This window comes from Lycium ferocissimum, chromosome 4, assembly GCF_029784015.1.
Source record: "Lycium ferocissimum isolate CSIRO_LF1 chromosome 4, AGI_CSIRO_Lferr_CH_V1, whole genome shotgun sequence".
NCBI lineage: Eukaryota > Viridiplantae > Streptophyta > Magnoliopsida > Solanales > Solanaceae > Lycium > Lycium ferocissimum.
Window position 1 is genome coordinate 41294392 of NC_081345.1, and position 17527 is coordinate 41311918.

A 17527-nucleotide genomic window follows, 5' to 3' on the forward strand; every position below is an offset into this window, starting at 1 on the left:
GCGTTTTATCATATATGGATGTTTTATTGCTTGCCTCGTTGGAATTTTGATGAACCCTAACGTCATTAAGCCTAAACCTGAAGAAAAGATTGTTGCAGACAACTCTGTTCCAAATACAACAATGTCATCAATTCCAACTCAAAATTGTCACTTTGCCTCAATCCAAGGAAGAAGATCATACCAGGAGGATCGCGTAACATGCAACCTCGATCTTAAATTTTCTCTCTTTGGACGCAATGATGCACCCGAAAAGGTGATTCTACAATATTTATTTTCCTTATTATAAGTAATTACAGAATATTTAGTTTCCTTTTAGTTTATTGATCTTAGAAATGTATTTTTGGCTGACTCTATTTTGGCAAAGTAGAGTATTTGACTGTATGTGTTGTTTGAATTTATATACATATGTATTTGACTGGCTATATTTTGGAGTTGTGAAAACACCCAAATATACGTAAAGCGGGTAAAACATAGCTATGAATTGTAATTACAGAAACAATAACTACTGTTGGTTAGAACAATAACTATGGTTGGTTAGAAGCCTAGAAACTATAGATGTTTATGTAAGTTATTCTTTAAAAATTATACAACTTTTGAAAATATTTACGCCACGTAGCCCAATGTACAATATTATACAACATTATTCCTGGGAACATTGTACACAATGTATCAACCTTGTGTTTAGACACAAATATGTTGGAAATTGGGTGTTTATACACAAAATATGGGCTACGTGGCGTAAATATTTTCAAAAATAGACATATAGCGTAATTTTCCCTATTTTATTTCCTAGTCTTTTATTATAAATGCAAGAAATAATGTAATGAATCAATGCAATAGTTTTTGTTCATTCTCTCTCTGTTTTTCTCCCTAATTTCGTCGATTCCATAACAGAACGTTGGTGTTGTAGCAGTATTTGATGGTCATATTGGATCGGCTGCTAGTGAGATGGCTTCAAAGCTCTTTTTAGATAAATTTCTGTCAAAAAATTACGGCGAACAATCTGTTAATCATATGGAATTTCTGAAATCGTCGGTAGTTAAAACCATTGAGGAGATTGATGCAGAATTCTCCAAGGCTGCGGTTGAATATGAACTTTACTCGGGATCTACTGCAGTTGTTGCTCTCATATACAACAAAAAACACGTTTTAGTTGCGAATGTAGGGGACTCGAAGGCGTTTATTTGCTCTGAGAAAACACAATCACTTGAAGCTAAGGAGTTAACTGAAGATCATAATGCACATAGATTGGATGAAAGAGCTAGGATTGAAGCTTCTGGAGGGAAATTTGAGTTTTTTCCTAATTATGTTCCTCTTTTAATGGGCCATTTTCCCATGACTAGAGCAATAGGTGATGTTCCTTTGAAAAAATATGGCATTATAGCTACTCCAGAAGTGACTGATTGGGTAAAATTAACTTCAAAAGATGAGTTTTTGGTTGTGGCATCTGATGGAATATTTGAAAGTTTAAGTCCACAACAAGTTTGTGACTTTTTATATGAAGCAGAGGATCATGAAGATCTATCACTATTGGCTAAACAAATTGTTCAGAAAGCATTTTCAGAAGGCAGCAGAGATAATTTATCAGTTGTTTTGGTACCCTTGGGATCAGGATAGATGAGTTATCAGGTGGTTTTTCTGGTTTAGGTTTTAGAAAAATTGATCTTATCTAGGAAAAGTTGGTATGTATTGAAGACCAACATAGAATAGTAGCTAAAAGAATTTGTCTGTCCTTTTTAAGTACTACTACTAATTAAAGAACCTCACCATTTCTTTATTTGGTGATGTTAGGAATGCAATTACTTTTGGATTTATAAAAGAATCATTAATCCTTGCACAGTGACTCAATTAACTATACATTTTATTGTCTTTCTAAATCTTTGCATTATTGTTATAAGATGAATGCTTGAAGTATTACTAGTGATTTGGATACTCATGGAGTCGTGGAATATAGTTAAGAAAAAAGAGTGAAATAAGCTGCACTTTTCAGACTCCTTGGGAACTTGTAAAATGTAGATTAGACTAATGCATCGTTAAATTCCAGTAGAGGCAAAAAATTTGTAATTGATTTTTTCCATCTGTCCTAGCCATGATATACAGAGTTCATGCGATACTTATGCTGGTAGAAGGTAGCAAGTACCCCTGGAATTAGTCCAGGTAACCGAACACAACAGTTATAAAAAAAGGGGGACCAATCATGGAGTGGACTGTAAACTTTACCTTACCAAAAGAAATCATGGAGTGGACTGTAGCTTCTGCATTTATAGAGAGAACATGGTCTTAAATCCATATCATAGGATTTACATATAGCAATCTATATTTAACAAAGGATGTTATGATACAAATCCCAAAAAGGAAAGGAGAAAAAAAGAAAGGAAATCACCCTTGTCAACTAGCTGTCCAGAACAAATAAATCAAATAATCATTCTACTTCAACAACAAACAACTACAGTCAACAAATCAGTTTGAGGTTGTCTTTAATCTGCTATTTTTTCTTCGTTACATACTATTTTCACCACGTTAAAGCCACAAAAAAGCGCTGCATTTAGGTGCAGATTAGCATCCCCCTGCCTGAAGACGCGAAGCAGCTGTGCAAATAGGAAACATAGCATTCATCACCAACCAGTTTTCGCTCGCTTCATCCCGCTTGAACTAAAAGGAGATAGACTACCCCTTGGTTGGGGGCTCTCTTCTCTAAAATTGTTATTCAGCAACGCAAGTTCTCTAAGCTGTTGCCTTTTATATAAGTCCTGCGACTCATCCTGCAATTCCAGGCAAATGAACATGAAATTAGCAATACAATTCCTAGAAACTCTCAAAAACATAAAATGGTTATCTTCCAACTTAAGTTTTCTTACCTGCCTTTTTAAACTACTATATATTCTCAACTCTCTTAGTAAATCACCATGTCGAGTCAGACTAAGATTTTATGTTTTACGTTGAGGGAGTAGTTACATTAGACCTTTCTCCTATGGGATTCTACAAATAGATCATAAGAGATGTCCTCGTTTTTCTTTTTTGGTTCAGGAAGTCCTTTTTTTTGGGACAAAATAGATACTGATAGTTGCACAGTTGAGAAATAATCTCAGATTTTTCATGAAGAGCAAATATTCATCACGCATCTATCAGTTGTCTGCATATGTCAACTCTTTCAGACTGTCCATTTTAATTTATGATTAAAACCCACAAGTACAAGATAATGAGTGTTTTGTCTGAAATTGCTTATAGCTGTATATGTCGGAGTCAAAATGTGCTTACCACAGGTCTGAGCAGCTCTTCAATAATTTGGCTCGCTTGTTTCAACCGTGCGTCAACTATATTGAGGGGTAATTCTGCCTCAAGTAGAACATGCAGTTGCTCATTGAGGTGCTCATAACCTGGAAGGCCTCTCAGACTCTCTTCCTACAATAATATAAGACAACCAAAAAGCATAAGTAATATAAGCCAAACACAAGCACAAGCAAAACACCCCGTGCAGAGTGGATATAAAATGGAGTACAGAAACTGTACGGAGGACGAAAAGCAGGACAGTGTGCAGAAAATGTCAATGGAACTTACTTTTTCAGGGTCTTTTATTGAACCCTGTCCTCTTATAAATACACGACACCCAGTAGATGCTTCCACCCGCTTCAGAGAATTACCTCGAGGTCCTAAAAGCCGCCCAACAAAGTTGAACTGTACCATGAGGAATATACTATTTAGTGCAACTGACTTCTACTGCTTAATTAATTTGATGAAATATCAAAATCTCTTCAAGCACATCCCTCTACAGTCTACTCCATCCCTCCATCTTAAGTGAGTTACAAATTATGTCGAGTTATCACATAATTATTGGTAAAAATACCATCTATGGGAGTTGAAATTGATATTTTCAATATTACTACATGGAGTTTAATGAATTAATGTGACATGTCTGAAATCGTTATATGTTACACCAAATAATGCAACCTGGTAAATCCAAACTAGATACATGAAGAAATAGATGGCAACATTAAACACCATCAAGTATCAACTGTCTACAAAGTCAGCTTACATTCGGATATCTGTCAACAGGTATATCCAAACGCAACACCCGCTTAACAACAAATGAACTTGGACTTCCTGGTGAAGCTTGCCAGTCGATGGGCCTTCCCTGTGGTCCACCTAATCTTTGCTGCAAAGCGGATTTCAGGGATATCAATACAACCAGCAACACATTAGGAGTACAAGAAAGTGAAGGATAATCATTAACTCATTTTCTATGACATTGCAACTTCATGAACCCCCAAAAAAACAAAAAAGATAGACATAATGACTGACCAAGCCCTTTCAACACATTAAAAAAGTCCTTTGCATGTTTTGAAAACTAATGAAAACCGGACATAACTAAGTGTTATCCGGTAAAGCCAAATGGAAACAGGATCGGAATACAGAGTTATACCAAATGAAATATGATGCCATGGTAGTACAATTACCAAACCTAAGTAGCAAGTTGCTTTTTTCTATTGTCAAATAAAGCTGTTAGAATCGAAAACTGACTACAACAACATACTTAAAACCGTAGACTGTTGACGCCAGTGTGACAAAGAAACACATGCTGATGTATTCAAGTCACTCTTGTTAAACGACCTATATACTACCAGTCTGCTATTACGAGGTTCGATGATACGTGTGAACTATAATAGGGGGAAAATTGACTTAAGCTTCTCAAACAAACAAAAGAACTTTTGTAGTCCTCAGCTTCAGCGAAGAATAAGATTTAAAGATAAAACAATTATTTTAGTTCAACTTAGAAAGAGGGCATTTCAAATGTCAGTTACTCCGGAGATGGATTTCAGCTGGCTGTATAACTTTCAGATTGCTGCCAACCCCCCTGATTTTCTAATTATAGAAATCTGAATCAGGTCATAGGGCATAATCAGACTGGCTTCTTGATGGTATGAAGTGTTAGCATAGTTTAAGAAGAAATGAAACAATGTGTTTAAAATTCTAACTCAAGCATAAAGAGAAACTGGAAGTTGTTTCTCTCATGTGTTCCATCTTCTTCCTTCACTTTATGATTCCTATCATGAAAATGAAGCTGTTTTCTGTTAACTAAAAATGTAATCTCTTGGCTGGCAGGAAATCTGAGTATAGGAGAGTTGAACTCATCTTAAACAAGAGGTAAAAATCCCATTTTATTGATTTCATAGCGGAAATATTTTACGTAAGAGGTCAAGTCATCAAAAAGAAACTCGTTAGTCTAAAAAATAGTAAAGTGAGGTTTCTTTAAATGAAAAATTATGCAGTGCCATCCAAAGACCAGATAGCAGTTTGCACTTCGTGGTTGCTTCCTCCACTTTAAATTGCTTTCAGTTTTGTCCTTTTTCTTTCAAAAGTCCCATGGAGCTTCAGCATTGGACATGCCAAAAATTTGGCACTATCTAATTACATCTCTTTTAAAACTGTTGTTTGTCCTATATTCTTCAGTGAGTAGTAATTTTCCAAAGTAACTTAATATTCATTGATATCTTACGAAGTCGAGGCTTGCAACATAATGTAGACTGAAGTTAAATCCTACTTTCTTCATTTGGAGGTACTTCCAAAACTATAATCATGCCGGGAATTGTAATCAATTTCTCATTTCAATATGTGGTTAAGCTGAGTATAAAAAGGCATTAGATCTATAACTGGACCAAGGAGCATGGTTTTGCAACCAGAAAATTATTGGACTATGCTGAAATATTTGTTCTCTAAACAAGCATTATTGCAATTGGTCTGTCCACTGTCCTCTTGAAAAGGAAAAGGTAAAGTCAGCCTAATCTTAGTCAATATGATATTAAAGAAAAAGTCACAATAACACGGTAATGGCTCTGAAGATCTTTGTTTAAACATTATTCTGCACTCCTTAAGTTTCCAATAATGATGAAATAAGTCACTAAGTCAACTTACTACAATTCCCATAAACCGTGTTTGTGTTTCAATGAGCATAGAAACCATGAACTAGCCCCTAGTCACAGTACACATAACACGTCTAATAGGCAGCATTACCGAATTAGTGAAAATAAAATTTGAAAATTCTGCCCAAAGACGAGATAACATAAGCTGACCTCTTGAAAGGCATTCCATCCATTCCCATTCCAGCCACCTAAACCTTTTCCTCCAACATGTTGCATCATGTCATATGGACCCACGGGACTAGGGCTTCCACGTTGTAGTCTGTCATAGTCACTGAGTGCTTGGTTGGGTATCATTCCAGAAAGTCTTAGTATTTCTGTCAAAGAGATCAATACTAAAATTCGTAAATTTCTATTTAGAGAATCATAAAGCCATTAAGCAGAATATATTCCAACTTAACCATATTCACACAAGGAGAGCAATAAAGTATACTTTCTGCAACAAACATTTCTTTGAAGAAATATTAGGTTACAACCCAATCTATAATCTGCCTCTTTCAAAACGCGGTTGGACCAAAGTTTATGTTGAATACACACTTCTCAATCGACATAATAAGCTTAACGTTACCTAACGACCAATACTTGATCCTTCTTAATTTATTCTAGTGATGATACTGCTTAATTCTCCGTTTACGTAGTATTAGTTAGTAATCGTGTGGATTCTTTGCTTCTAGGGGTAGTACTATTGGTTGCTTCATTTGCTTTTTATCTTGCTATTCTCTTGTCATATTTTTTCTCGATACCATGCTTCAAATCTTTTTCTTGTCTTTCGAGCCAAGGGTCTAGCGGAAACAGCCTCTCTACCCCACAAAGGTGGGTAAGGTTTGCCTACATCCTACCCTCCTCAGACACCACTTGTGGGACTACACTGGGTATATTGTTGTTGTTGATGATACTATTTAAATAAATAAAATTTAAACAATACACATTACATATCGAGTGTTCTGAAACTTATTAAAATCTCATTTCATTTATTCTTTACTATTACAAATCGCTTCTTTCCCAGTAGATTTGATCAATTTGGCCTAAAATCTACAACTTTGTTATGAACTTTTTCCAGTCATAAACATTTGTTAAAACTAACAACAAAGAACTTCTTAACAGATTAGTACTCCTAGATTGGCAAAACAGAGTATACTAAAAGCTTATCAAGAAATGCACAACCAACTCATACATATTAAATCAGTAAATAAAAATTCAAGAATCTATAAACAAACCTTGATTCAAGAGTCGGCTACATATTGGAAGAACTTGTGTAAAAGGTCCAAGCTTTTGCCTTTCTGCTAACAACTCTGTCAAGTACTGACTACAAGAAATTAACAGAAAAACACCCAAAATAATAAAATTGGTTAAAGATTCAATCTTGCATAGATTTTTCAACATTAAATTTCAAACCCCACAATCTTTAAGAAAAAAGATTTTTTCATTACCTATCAACATCTTGGTTGGTCCTATTAATATGAGGAGAAACAGCTCTTGCAGGTGAGAAATTCAAGTTATGATTATACAAATTAGACATGAACTTGAGTTCAAGAAAAGGGTCTCTAAATAAATATTTTGGGCAGTGATAGAAAAGGGGAAGAAAGATATAACAAGGGGTCAAGAAAGAAAGAAAAAATGCTTTTTTTGGTTAAAAAAGAAACAAAGAAGAAAGAAGAAGTTTTGAATCAGTGAAACCCTGGAAAACAGGGGAGAAATTAATAGTGAAGTGTGATTTTCTAGAGTTGGAGTTGGAGACTTAAATAGTTGTGGGGCATGTACTAACCCACGTTAGCAGCAACACTTACATTTTGTTCTTGTTTTTCTCTACGTAGTAAAAAGGCTCTCTATACGTAAATTGCCTACCTTATGAAAAAAATCACTTACCTCTGCTGTCAAGAAGCGTGATAGGATGGATAGGATTTCTAGATTCTTCTAATTAAAGATGTGGGATTTGAATCGTGAGTATAAAAAACGATTCCTCTTTTAGTAGGCTTGCGTGGTAAGAATTCAGATTAAGCGGGGTTAACATGAGATAAGAAACTAAAACGTTCACTTATTTTTTTGTTTTTCTGTTGTTGCCGGAATTTGTATGTATCGAAGATGTTTACCCACTTTATTATTCATTGGTTGACTTACATACTTTTAGTTTTGTCGGTTGCTTACGTACGTTTAGTTTTGTCGGTCGCTTATGTAAGTTTAGTTTTATCGGTCGCTTACGTACATTTAGTTTTATCGATCGCTTACGTACATTTAGTTTTGTCTTCATTGATCACTAGGTCACACTTTTAAATGCGTAAATCGATGTTCATATCCTATAGGTATTGTAAAAGAATTTTTATACTGTATAATCACCTAAAAGATTACTACAAAGCAACAAACTACTTATAACAAATAGAACTAGTTACTTGACAAATGAAGAAATCAAATGAGAAAATGATCTCCTATGTGCATTTTTCAATTTAAATATATGAAAATGACCAACAAAAATTTGTTTATAGAATAGATAGGCTCTCTACTACATAAATTACCGCTTCTACCCTCCAAGTAAATTAAATCACCTACCTTTATTGTAATAGGATGAATAGGATTCCTAGAATTTTATAATTAAAGGTGTAGGATTTGAATCATGAATATAAAAAATGCTTCCACTTTTAATAGGCTTATGCGATAAGAATCCAGATTAAGCGGGGTAAACACGAGATAAAAAATCAAAAAGATCACCGAATTTATTTTTAATTTTTTAATTTTTCTGGAATTTGTACATATGCAAGATTTGTACCCACTTTATTACTCATTAGGTTACTAACATATTTTTATTTTTGTCGTAATTTGAATGTATTCAAAATTATACTCACTTCATTGATGACTAGGTCACACTTTTAAATGCGTAATCAATGTTCAACTCCTGTAAATATTGTAAAGGAATTTTATACTATATAGTCACCTAAAAGATAACTACAAGTAACAAACTATTTATAACAAATAGAACTAGTTACTTGGAACATGAAGAAATCAAATGAGAAAATGATCTCCTATACACATCGTCCAATTTAAATATAAGAAAATGACCCTACAAAATTTTTGTTTATCATGTGTTCTTTTATACTGAGGCCTCATTTATTTTCATTAAGATTAAGACGTCTGAATCTGAATGCACATCTGAATGATTAAGATGTTGTCTACGAAATTTAACACCGAATGATTAAGGATAATTTTTTTTCAATATCTGAATGTGCATAATGTATTTATTTAAACATAATAAATATACAATTCAAATTAAAAAGTAACTAAATCTTAGAAAATAAATACAAATTTACTAAAATAAAATATTATTTGATTAAAAAAAATGAAATATTTATGTTCACTAGTAATGGTGGAGTTGTTTTGTAGTCGTGGTGGGTGGTGAGTGGGGGTGAAAGGGTGAGTGGGTGGTGGGTGGTTGGTGTGAGGAATAGGCAGTGGGGGTGGGGTTGGTGGTGGGAGGTGGGGTAGTGGGGAATGGGGGTGGGTGGTGTGGGGTAGGGGTTGATGGTGGGGTTGGTAGGGAGTAGGAGTGGGGTTGGTGGTGGGAGGTGAGGGTAGTGGGGAGTGGGGGTGGGTCGTGTGGGGTAGGGGGGTGGTGGTGGTGGGGATGGGGGCGGGTGGTGTGGGGTGGGATTGGGGTTGGTGGCGGGATGGGGGCAGTGGAGAATGGGGGGTTGGAGTGGAAGGTGGGTGGGTAGTGGGGTGGGGTTGAGATGGATAGGGGGGTTGGAATGGAGAGTGTGTGGGGGTAGGGTTGAGGTGGAGGGTTGGGGTTGGGGTTAGGGTTGGAAAAGTTCCATACAAAAATACCTCTTAATGATATTAAGACTTGGTTCAAATATCTTAATGATTAAGACTATTCGGACCCATAAGTCTTAGATCTTAATGCAAACAAATGCACTTAATGGCTTAAGGTGCGAGCAATTCAGTTCGGGCACCTCCAATAAGTGCAAACAAATGAGGCTGAATCACTTTGATCCTGTGAGAAAAAAATATATAGCTAGATTAACGGCGTAATGAATAATGAAATCAAATCTCTAAAATATATATTATCACTAATTATATATATAAAAAATTATATTTATAGTATAAGTTAATAATACAAACCAAAAAAACTTAACTCTCCACAAATGCTTTTTTGCCCCTTTTTTTTGATAATATATCGGAAAGATTAACTCAGTGCCCTAACCGCCTTTAAGTGAAAGGGGGTATTTGCTATTTTATTTTTCAATTTCAATAGTTACGTTTTTCCTATTAAAATTGACTTTATATACATTAGTTTAGTAGAAATTTTAATATAGTAATATAATGTAATATCGAAAGCTCTATGTTTAGTGAAATACCATTTATATAAAATAAAACAACAAAGAAAAATGGGCAGAAAAACTAGAGTAATGTAGTGTTAGTAAAGTATAATTTAAGCTGAAGTAATCGACAGACCCCTGAACTTGTTCATTTAGACCCCTCAATTGAGACGTTGGCCATCTGGACCCTAAAAAACAAGCTAAACTGTGCCATTTGAACAAATCGTGCCAACTTGGCACATGCGTGCAATACACTACTTTAAAAGAGCGCGAGAGACCAAATTTTTAATCATTAAAAATTAATTTTAAGAAAAAATCTATTTAAATAATTTTTTTAAAAAAATTGAAAAACCCAACCCATCCTCTCCGATCTGAAAACCTAGCCCACTTTGCCGCCGCCGCCGTCGCTTCAAAATCTATTTAAACAAATCTCCGACGAAAAGCGGCACCGTTTTTTAAAAATTATTTAAATAGATTTTGAAGTGGAGCGGTGGCAGCGGCATCGACGGCGGCGGCGAAGTGGTCTAGGTTTTCAGATCGGAGAGGATGGGTTGGGTTTTTCAGATTTTTTTTTAAAAATTATTTAAATAGATTTTTCTTAAAATTAATTTTTTTTGTTGACATGGCTTATTTTTATTGGTCTATTTTTCCATGTCACAGCAAGTGAAGCTCACGCACCACACTTGATCTGGAATGTGTTCAAATGACACAGTTTAGCTTGTGTTCGAGGGTCCAGATGGTCAATGTCTCAGTTGGAAGTCTAAATAGAATAAATGGACAAATTCAGGGTCTGTCGATGACTTCAGCCTATATTTTATAAACACAAGTGCAAGAGCCCAGCAGAAAGCATCTTCCAAAAAATTTAGCTGTTCCATTAAAAATGCAGAGCTAGTAAAGTGAAAAATACTTACCTGTCAATTGTCTTTTGCAATAAATTTTGTAATAAACTGACGAAATTCCTGAACAACGAGTCTCATGACTCCTCTTAATGGGCGCCAGTGTCATTTTCTATTCAATACTAGGACATAATATAATAGTCAATAAATTTATCATTACTCATTCCGTTTCATTTTAAGGTTTTACTTCTTTTGTATTTTATTAAAAAGAATGTCTCTTTTTATATTTGATAATTCTATAATGTCAACTTTCGATATGATTGGACCACAAGATTCAAATAATATTTTGGTACATTATCCATCCTACATTTAAAATCATAATATTCAAAAGTCTCCTTTATCTTCTTAAACTTCGGATTTGATCAAACTAAAACATTTGAATTGAAATATATATTATCTATAACATCAGTGCTAAGCTTTTACCAAAACCTTACTACAAAATTAGTCTATTGAAAACTTAGATATATGAAAGACGCATATTCACATTGGGTGTTTGTACATATCAAATCAATGAATATTGAGATTCAATTTTTTTTTTTTTTACTTGCAACCGACATTTATGCATATCAAATTAATGAATGTAAAATATGTGTTTTGCATATAAGCTTCTATTTTATATACTCACATTTTTTTATCTCTTTAAATTAAAGGACTGAGTTTACTGTAACAATGAAGTGTAACTAAGTTTTTTAACCTCATCATTTTCATTCTAATAGTAGTATATTATGGCAGATAAAGGTAGAACAATTTATAATGATATCGAAGAGCAAGCATAGGGTGGGGGAAATATGGAATATTGTGTACCCTAGCATAGGATTCCAAAGAAGGTGTGAACAGTGTACTTGAAAATTATATGACCATGCACGTTGGACAGAGACAACAATGTGTGGATCGCAATAAAGTTCCTCATTCAGACCCTCCCACTTTCATAAATTATTAATTGAGTTTTAACTTTATATACAACAATGTAAAAAGAATTCAAATCACCCAAAATATCTATAAGTAATCCTTCACATAAAAAGTGAAATTAATAATCTTGAAAATAAGGTAAGTTATCTGCTATAACAAAAAAAATGTGACGTGATAGAGTACTCTTGTTAATTAGTGAGTAGTAGTTAAAGTACTCTTCTTAATTTCATACATGATCTTAATTCACTTAAAAAAAAATGGAATTGGATACAAACTGTGTCGTTAATCTATTGTCATATTTTTGATAATTTATAGCTAACCCGTCGTTAAATAGAACTAGTGATGAGTTTTGCTGTTTAACTAAAAAAATTGTCTGCGCTAATTTGTCTTTTTTAGTAGCAAGCTTGGACAACTCTAATTGTCCTATGTTCTTGATTTTAATTGTGGAAGTGTTCAAGTTAATTTGTTCACACAGACTATTTGATAGATACTTACTAGCATAATTATCACTCTGATAACTTTGTCACGAAGGTTTATTAGATGCATATTAAGAAATGACTTCACGTTTTTTTTGTCTATGTTGAAATCTGAACTCAGATCTCTCGTGATTTTTATCCACTTTATTAACCGTTGAGCCACACTCTTGTGTAGGTACTCGTCCAATGTTACTTCTAAAGATGTCCCATATCCCGTTTGTCTTAATCTTCATGTCTTATTTGTTTTGCAGATCGCCAATATGGAACGCGAACATTTTTTTCTAGTTATAAAAGTTACTTTCAAAGAGCATGTTGTATCAAGTTCCGTTTGACAGTAACTGCACCACATAAGTGTGTGTATATATATAGAGAGAGAGAGAGTTACTATTTATATCATCACCTAAACAATATTTCTGATTTTAGCCTAAAGTTTGTCTCTTTCTTGTCTCAATATGGCTACAAAAGAAGTACGCCAAAGAGTCATGACAAGAATAATAATGCAATATATTACATCAATTTATATTCGTCGGAATTCACGAGAAACTTATGCCTGATCCAATATTATATTATTACATTATTGATCTTTTTCCCTATTTTCCATTCATCGGTACATTTGCTGAATTGTTTGAGTGAGAATTTATATTTTCGGAATGGAATTAGCTTATATAACTATAATGTAAATCGCTTTTGCTAGACATAATACATAAACATACCCTTAAACTTGGCCTTAGCTGGCAAGTATGTCCTTCAACTTTGGGTGTCAGACAAGTAAGCACCTCAATTTGTATAAAGTTGAACCCGTAAACACAAATGTTGATGTGGCACTGACGTGGTATTGAAAATTTTAGTATCTAGATGATCATTTTGTAAGTTGGAGTGTTTAACTGACAAAGTGGAGATAGGTTGAGGTGTCTAGGTGAATTCATTTTAATGTCAAATGCGATTTTACTATTAATTGACGGAATATGCATATGCAACGCACGTATGTTGAAAATAGTTGCACAATAAATTTAACATACCATAAGGGTTGGGAATTGCATAACAAATGAACTTTCTTAAGCTTTTTTTTTTTTTAAACGCTAAGTAAAACTTAGTGAAGGGATATTTAATTAATAAATAATAAAAATAGAAAACAAAAAATAAATAAAAGCCAAATAGTCCCGACAGATCCAGAATCCTATGAAACAACGTCAATCACATAATAGGAAAGTTCTCAAGTCCAGGAGCTACTCGTCTTTGCCAGAGTATTGCCAAAGCCGCTTCTTCACCAATTGACGCGATAGGCATGTGCAATGAACATACGCCGAAACTAATTGCACAATGAATTTAACATACCACAGGTCCACAAGGGTCAAAAATTGCATATAAGGGCTAGATGAATGAACTTTCGTGAGCGTTTTTTTTTATTTTTTTATTTTTTAAAGTTAAGTAAACCTTAGTGGAGGGATATTTTTATTAATAAATAATAAAAGAATAAATTAAAAAAAAAAAAAAACGTCAAATAATACCGACAGACCTAGATCCTATGAAACAACGTAACGTCAATCGAAAATTGCGAAAGTTCTCGAGTCCAGGTGCTACTCGCCTTCTCCCGAGTATTGCCAAAGCCCCTTCCTCACCATTCGACGCGATATGCACATGTAGCGCACGTACGCTAAAACTAGTTGCATAATAAATTAAACATTCCATAAGGGCTAGGAATTGCATAAGGCTAGATCAATGAATTTTATCGAGCGTAGTTTTTTTAAAAACAAAATCCAAAAAAAAAGAAGCAAAAGTTATCCAAAAATAAAGATAAGAAAAAAGAAAAATGGAAATAAAAAGGGAAGTAAATGCTACAAAAAATCATTGGAATCCCTAAATTTGCTTGAGCATGACTCTTTCTGTCTCTCTCTCTCTTTGTCGGCAGTCCGATGTTCTTGATTCAACTAGAATCTCCACTTCTCTGTATAGATCTTGATGTGAATACGCTCTTATCTTGCTGTTGTTGAGGTTGCATATGCTAAATTAAAACTCGCTGATGTGAAATCATGAACTCCGTGATGTTCTTCGCAGCTCATGTGATACGAAACTTCTGGGTATGTTTTCCTTCTGATTCCTCCCTCTTTCTTTGTAATATAATTTATAGCTATTAATTAATGAAACCCACAAAAGAAACCAATTGACACGATATGCACGGGCAACGCACGTACGCCAAAACTAGTTGCACAATAAATTTAGCATACCATAAGGGCCAGGAATTGCATAAGAGTTAGATGAACGAACTTTCTCGAGCGTTGTTTTATTAAAAAATTCCAAAAAAATACAAATGCAAAAGCTGTCCAAAAATAAAGAAAAGAAAAACGAAAGTAAATGCAACAAAAAATCATTTGAATCCCTAAATTTGTTCGAACATGTCTCTCTCTCTCTGTCGGTAGTCCGATGTTCTTGATTCAATTGGAATCTCCGTTTCGTTGTATAGATCTCGTTGTGAATACACTCTTATCTTGATGTTGTTGAGGTTACATATGCTAGATTTGAACTCGTTGATGTGAAATGACCTACACGATGATCTTCGCAGTTCCTGTGATGCGAAACTTCTAGGTATGTTTTTCTTCTGATTCCTCCCTCTTTTTTGGTAATGTAGTTTATCATTATTAATGTAGCCCATAAAAGAAACAAATTGTCGTGATATGCACGTGCAACACACATACTCTAAAATTAGTTGCATAATAAATTTAACATAACATACCATAAGGGCTAGGAATTGCATAAGAGCTAGATGATTGAACTTTCTCGAGCATTGTTATTTAAAAAAAAAAATCTAAAAAAAACAAAAGCACAAGCTTTCCAAAAATAAAGAAAAGAATAAGGGAAGTAAATGCAACAAAAAATCATTTGAATCCTTAAATTTGCTCGAGCATCTCTCTCTCTCTCTCTCTTTGTTGGCGGTCCGATGTTCTTGATTCAACTGGAATCTCCACTTTTGTGTATAGATAATAAGCCCCCATCTTGTTGTTGTTGAGATCGCATATGCTAGATTTGAACCTGTTGATGTGAAATGACCTCCACGATGTTCTTCCCAGCTCCCGTGATACAAAACTTCTGGATATGTTTTCCTTCTAGTCCCTTCCTCTTTCTTTGTAATGTAGTTTATCGCTATTAATGAAACCCATAAAAGAAGCCAATTGATGCGATATGCACGTGCAACGCATATACACTAAAACTAGTTGCACAATAAATTTAACATACACAAGGGCCAGGAATTGCATAAGAGCTAGATGAATGAACTTTCTGGAGCGTTGTTTTTTCTAGAAAAAAAAAACCAAAAAAAAAAAAAAAAAAAAACACAAAAGCGAAAGCTGTCCAAAAATAAAGAAAAGAAAATAGAAAATCGAAAATTTTCTCTAGCATTTCTCTCTCCCTCTCTTTGTCGCGGTCTGATGTTCTTGATTCAACTGGAATCTCTGCTTCTCTGTATAGATTTCATTGTGAATACATTCTCCTCTTGCTGTTGTTTAGAGCAAGCAATAATTGTAAAAAATATTTTCATCAAGTACCGTGAACTTTGCAAGTATATTAAAAATAAGTATAAAACTTCATAATAACAAATAGATGAATCTTCAATGGATAGACGATGATGCAAAAACAAAATATATTAGAAGAAGCACAATAATCAAGAGGTAAAATACTATTCAAGTATTTTGGTTACATTTAATAACATTAAAATTTGTCATTTATGTGAAAGTTGAATTCGTTTTAACGTCAAATAAAATTTTACTATTAATTGAAGTGATATGCACGTGCAAGGCACGTACACTGAAACTAGTTGCACAATCAGTTTAACATACCATAAGGGCAAAAAATTGCATAAGGCTTAAATGAATGAAATTTCTTGATGATAGTGGGTAATTACTGGTGGTTACCAGCTTTTAAGTATATGATAGTGAACTTTATACAGTTAATGTATATGAGATAAAATCATCCGGAGCTTCTATCTTTCTCAGAGCTATCTGATCAAATAGTGTATCAGACCACTCATGGTATTTTAATTAATCATTAATTATCGATTTAAACAAATTTCTATAATCAAAAGAGAATGTAAAAGGAATTTGTTTTATAATGCCCAAGTTTTAACTCCTATAGATATTGTAAAAGAGTTTTTATGAGTATTTGAATGGTGAATAAATAATAAATGCTTCCTCTTTTAATAGGATTGTGTGGTAAGAATTCGAATCAAGCGGGGCTAACACGACATAAGAAACCAAAATAATCACCTATTTTTTTTTGTTTTTGCCGGAATTAGTTCGTATCGAAGGTGTCTACCGACTTCACTATTCATCAGGTCAGTTACATACTTTTAGTTTTGTTGGAATTTGATCGTTTTTAAAATTACACTTACTTCATTGATCACTAGGTTACACCTTTTAATGCGTAAATCAATTATCAACTCCTATAGATATTGTAAAAGAGTTTTTATGTATTTGAATCGTGAATAAAAAATAAATGCTTCCTCTTTTAATAGGATTGTGTGGTAAGAATTCGAGTTAAGCGGGGCTAACACGAGATAAGAAGCCAAAATAATCACCTATTTTTCTTGTTTTTGCCGGAATTTGTACGTATCGAAGATGCTACCGACTTCACTATTCATTAAGTCAGTTACATACTTTTAGTTTTGCCTGAATTTGTACGTATCGAAGATGTCCACCCACTTTATTATTCATTCAGCGACTTGCGTACTTTTAGTTTTGTCGGTCGCTTACGTACTTTTAGTTTTGTCAGAATTTGAACGTTGTTAAAATTATACTTACTTCATTGATCACTAGGTTACAATTTTAAATGCTTAAATCAATGTTCAATTCCTATAGATATTGTAACAGAGTTTTTATGGGTATTTGAATCGTGAATAAAAAGTAAATGCTAGCTTCCTCTTTTAATAGGATTGTGTGGTAAGAATTCGTATTAAGCGGAGTATCGCCAAAGCCGCTTCCTCACAGATTGACGCGATATGCACGTGTAACGCACGTACGCTAAAACTAGTT

General features: G+C 34.0%; 2 protein-coding genes across 2 annotated transcripts; one reads left to right on the forward strand and one right to left on the reverse strand.

Annotated features, from left to right (window-relative positions):
• The first annotated feature begins 49 nt into the window (after nt 1-49).
• Nucleotides 50-1847, forward strand: LOC132054712 (putative protein phosphatase 2C 76). Its single transcript, XM_059446684.1, has 2 exons — nt 50-253; nt 895-1847. Exons 1-2 carry the CDS (start codon nt 50-52, stop codon nt 1615-1617), a joined length of 927 nt encoding a protein of 308 aa, XP_059302667.1. The 3' UTR covers nt 1618-1847.
• A 390-nt stretch (nt 1848-2237) lies between these two features.
• On the reverse strand, nt 2238-7624 carry LOC132052978 (KH domain-containing protein At3g08620-like). The gene is made up of 7 exons (XM_059444738.1): nt 7346-7624; nt 7133-7221; nt 6069-6232; nt 4034-4153; nt 3559-3675; nt 3259-3402; nt 2238-2762 (listed from the first exon to the last, which is right to left on the reverse strand). The coding sequence occupies exons 1-7, from the start codon at nt 7432-7434 to the stop codon at nt 2616-2618; spliced, it is 870 nt and encodes a 289-aa protein (XP_059300721.1). The 5' UTR covers nt 7435-7624; the 3' UTR covers nt 2238-2615.
• Between the last annotated feature and the right edge of the window lie 9903 nt (nt 7625-17527).

Excerpts from the sequence above, each read along its gene's own strand:
- LOC132054712 (XM_059446684.1), top strand. The coding sequence starts at position 50 with ATGAACCCTAACGTCATTAAGCCTAAACCTGAAGAAAAGATTGTTGCA. Across the intron at positions 254-894 it reads GCAATGATGCACCCGAAAAG|AACGTTGGTGTTGTAGCAGT; the intron begins GTGATTCTACAA and ends ATTCCATAACAG.
- LOC132052978 (XM_059444738.1), bottom strand. The coding sequence starts at position 7,434 with ATGTCTAATTTGTATAATCATAACTTGAATTTCTCACCTGCAAGAGCT. Across the intron at positions 7,222-7,345 it reads ACCAACCAAGATGTTGATAG|TCAGTACTTGACAGAGTTGT; the intron begins GTAATGAAAAAA and ends AATTTCTTGTAG. Across the intron at positions 6,233-7,132 it reads TAGCCGACTCTTGAATCAAG|AAATACTAAGACTTTCTGGA; the intron begins GTTTGTTTATAG and ends TCTCTTTGACAG.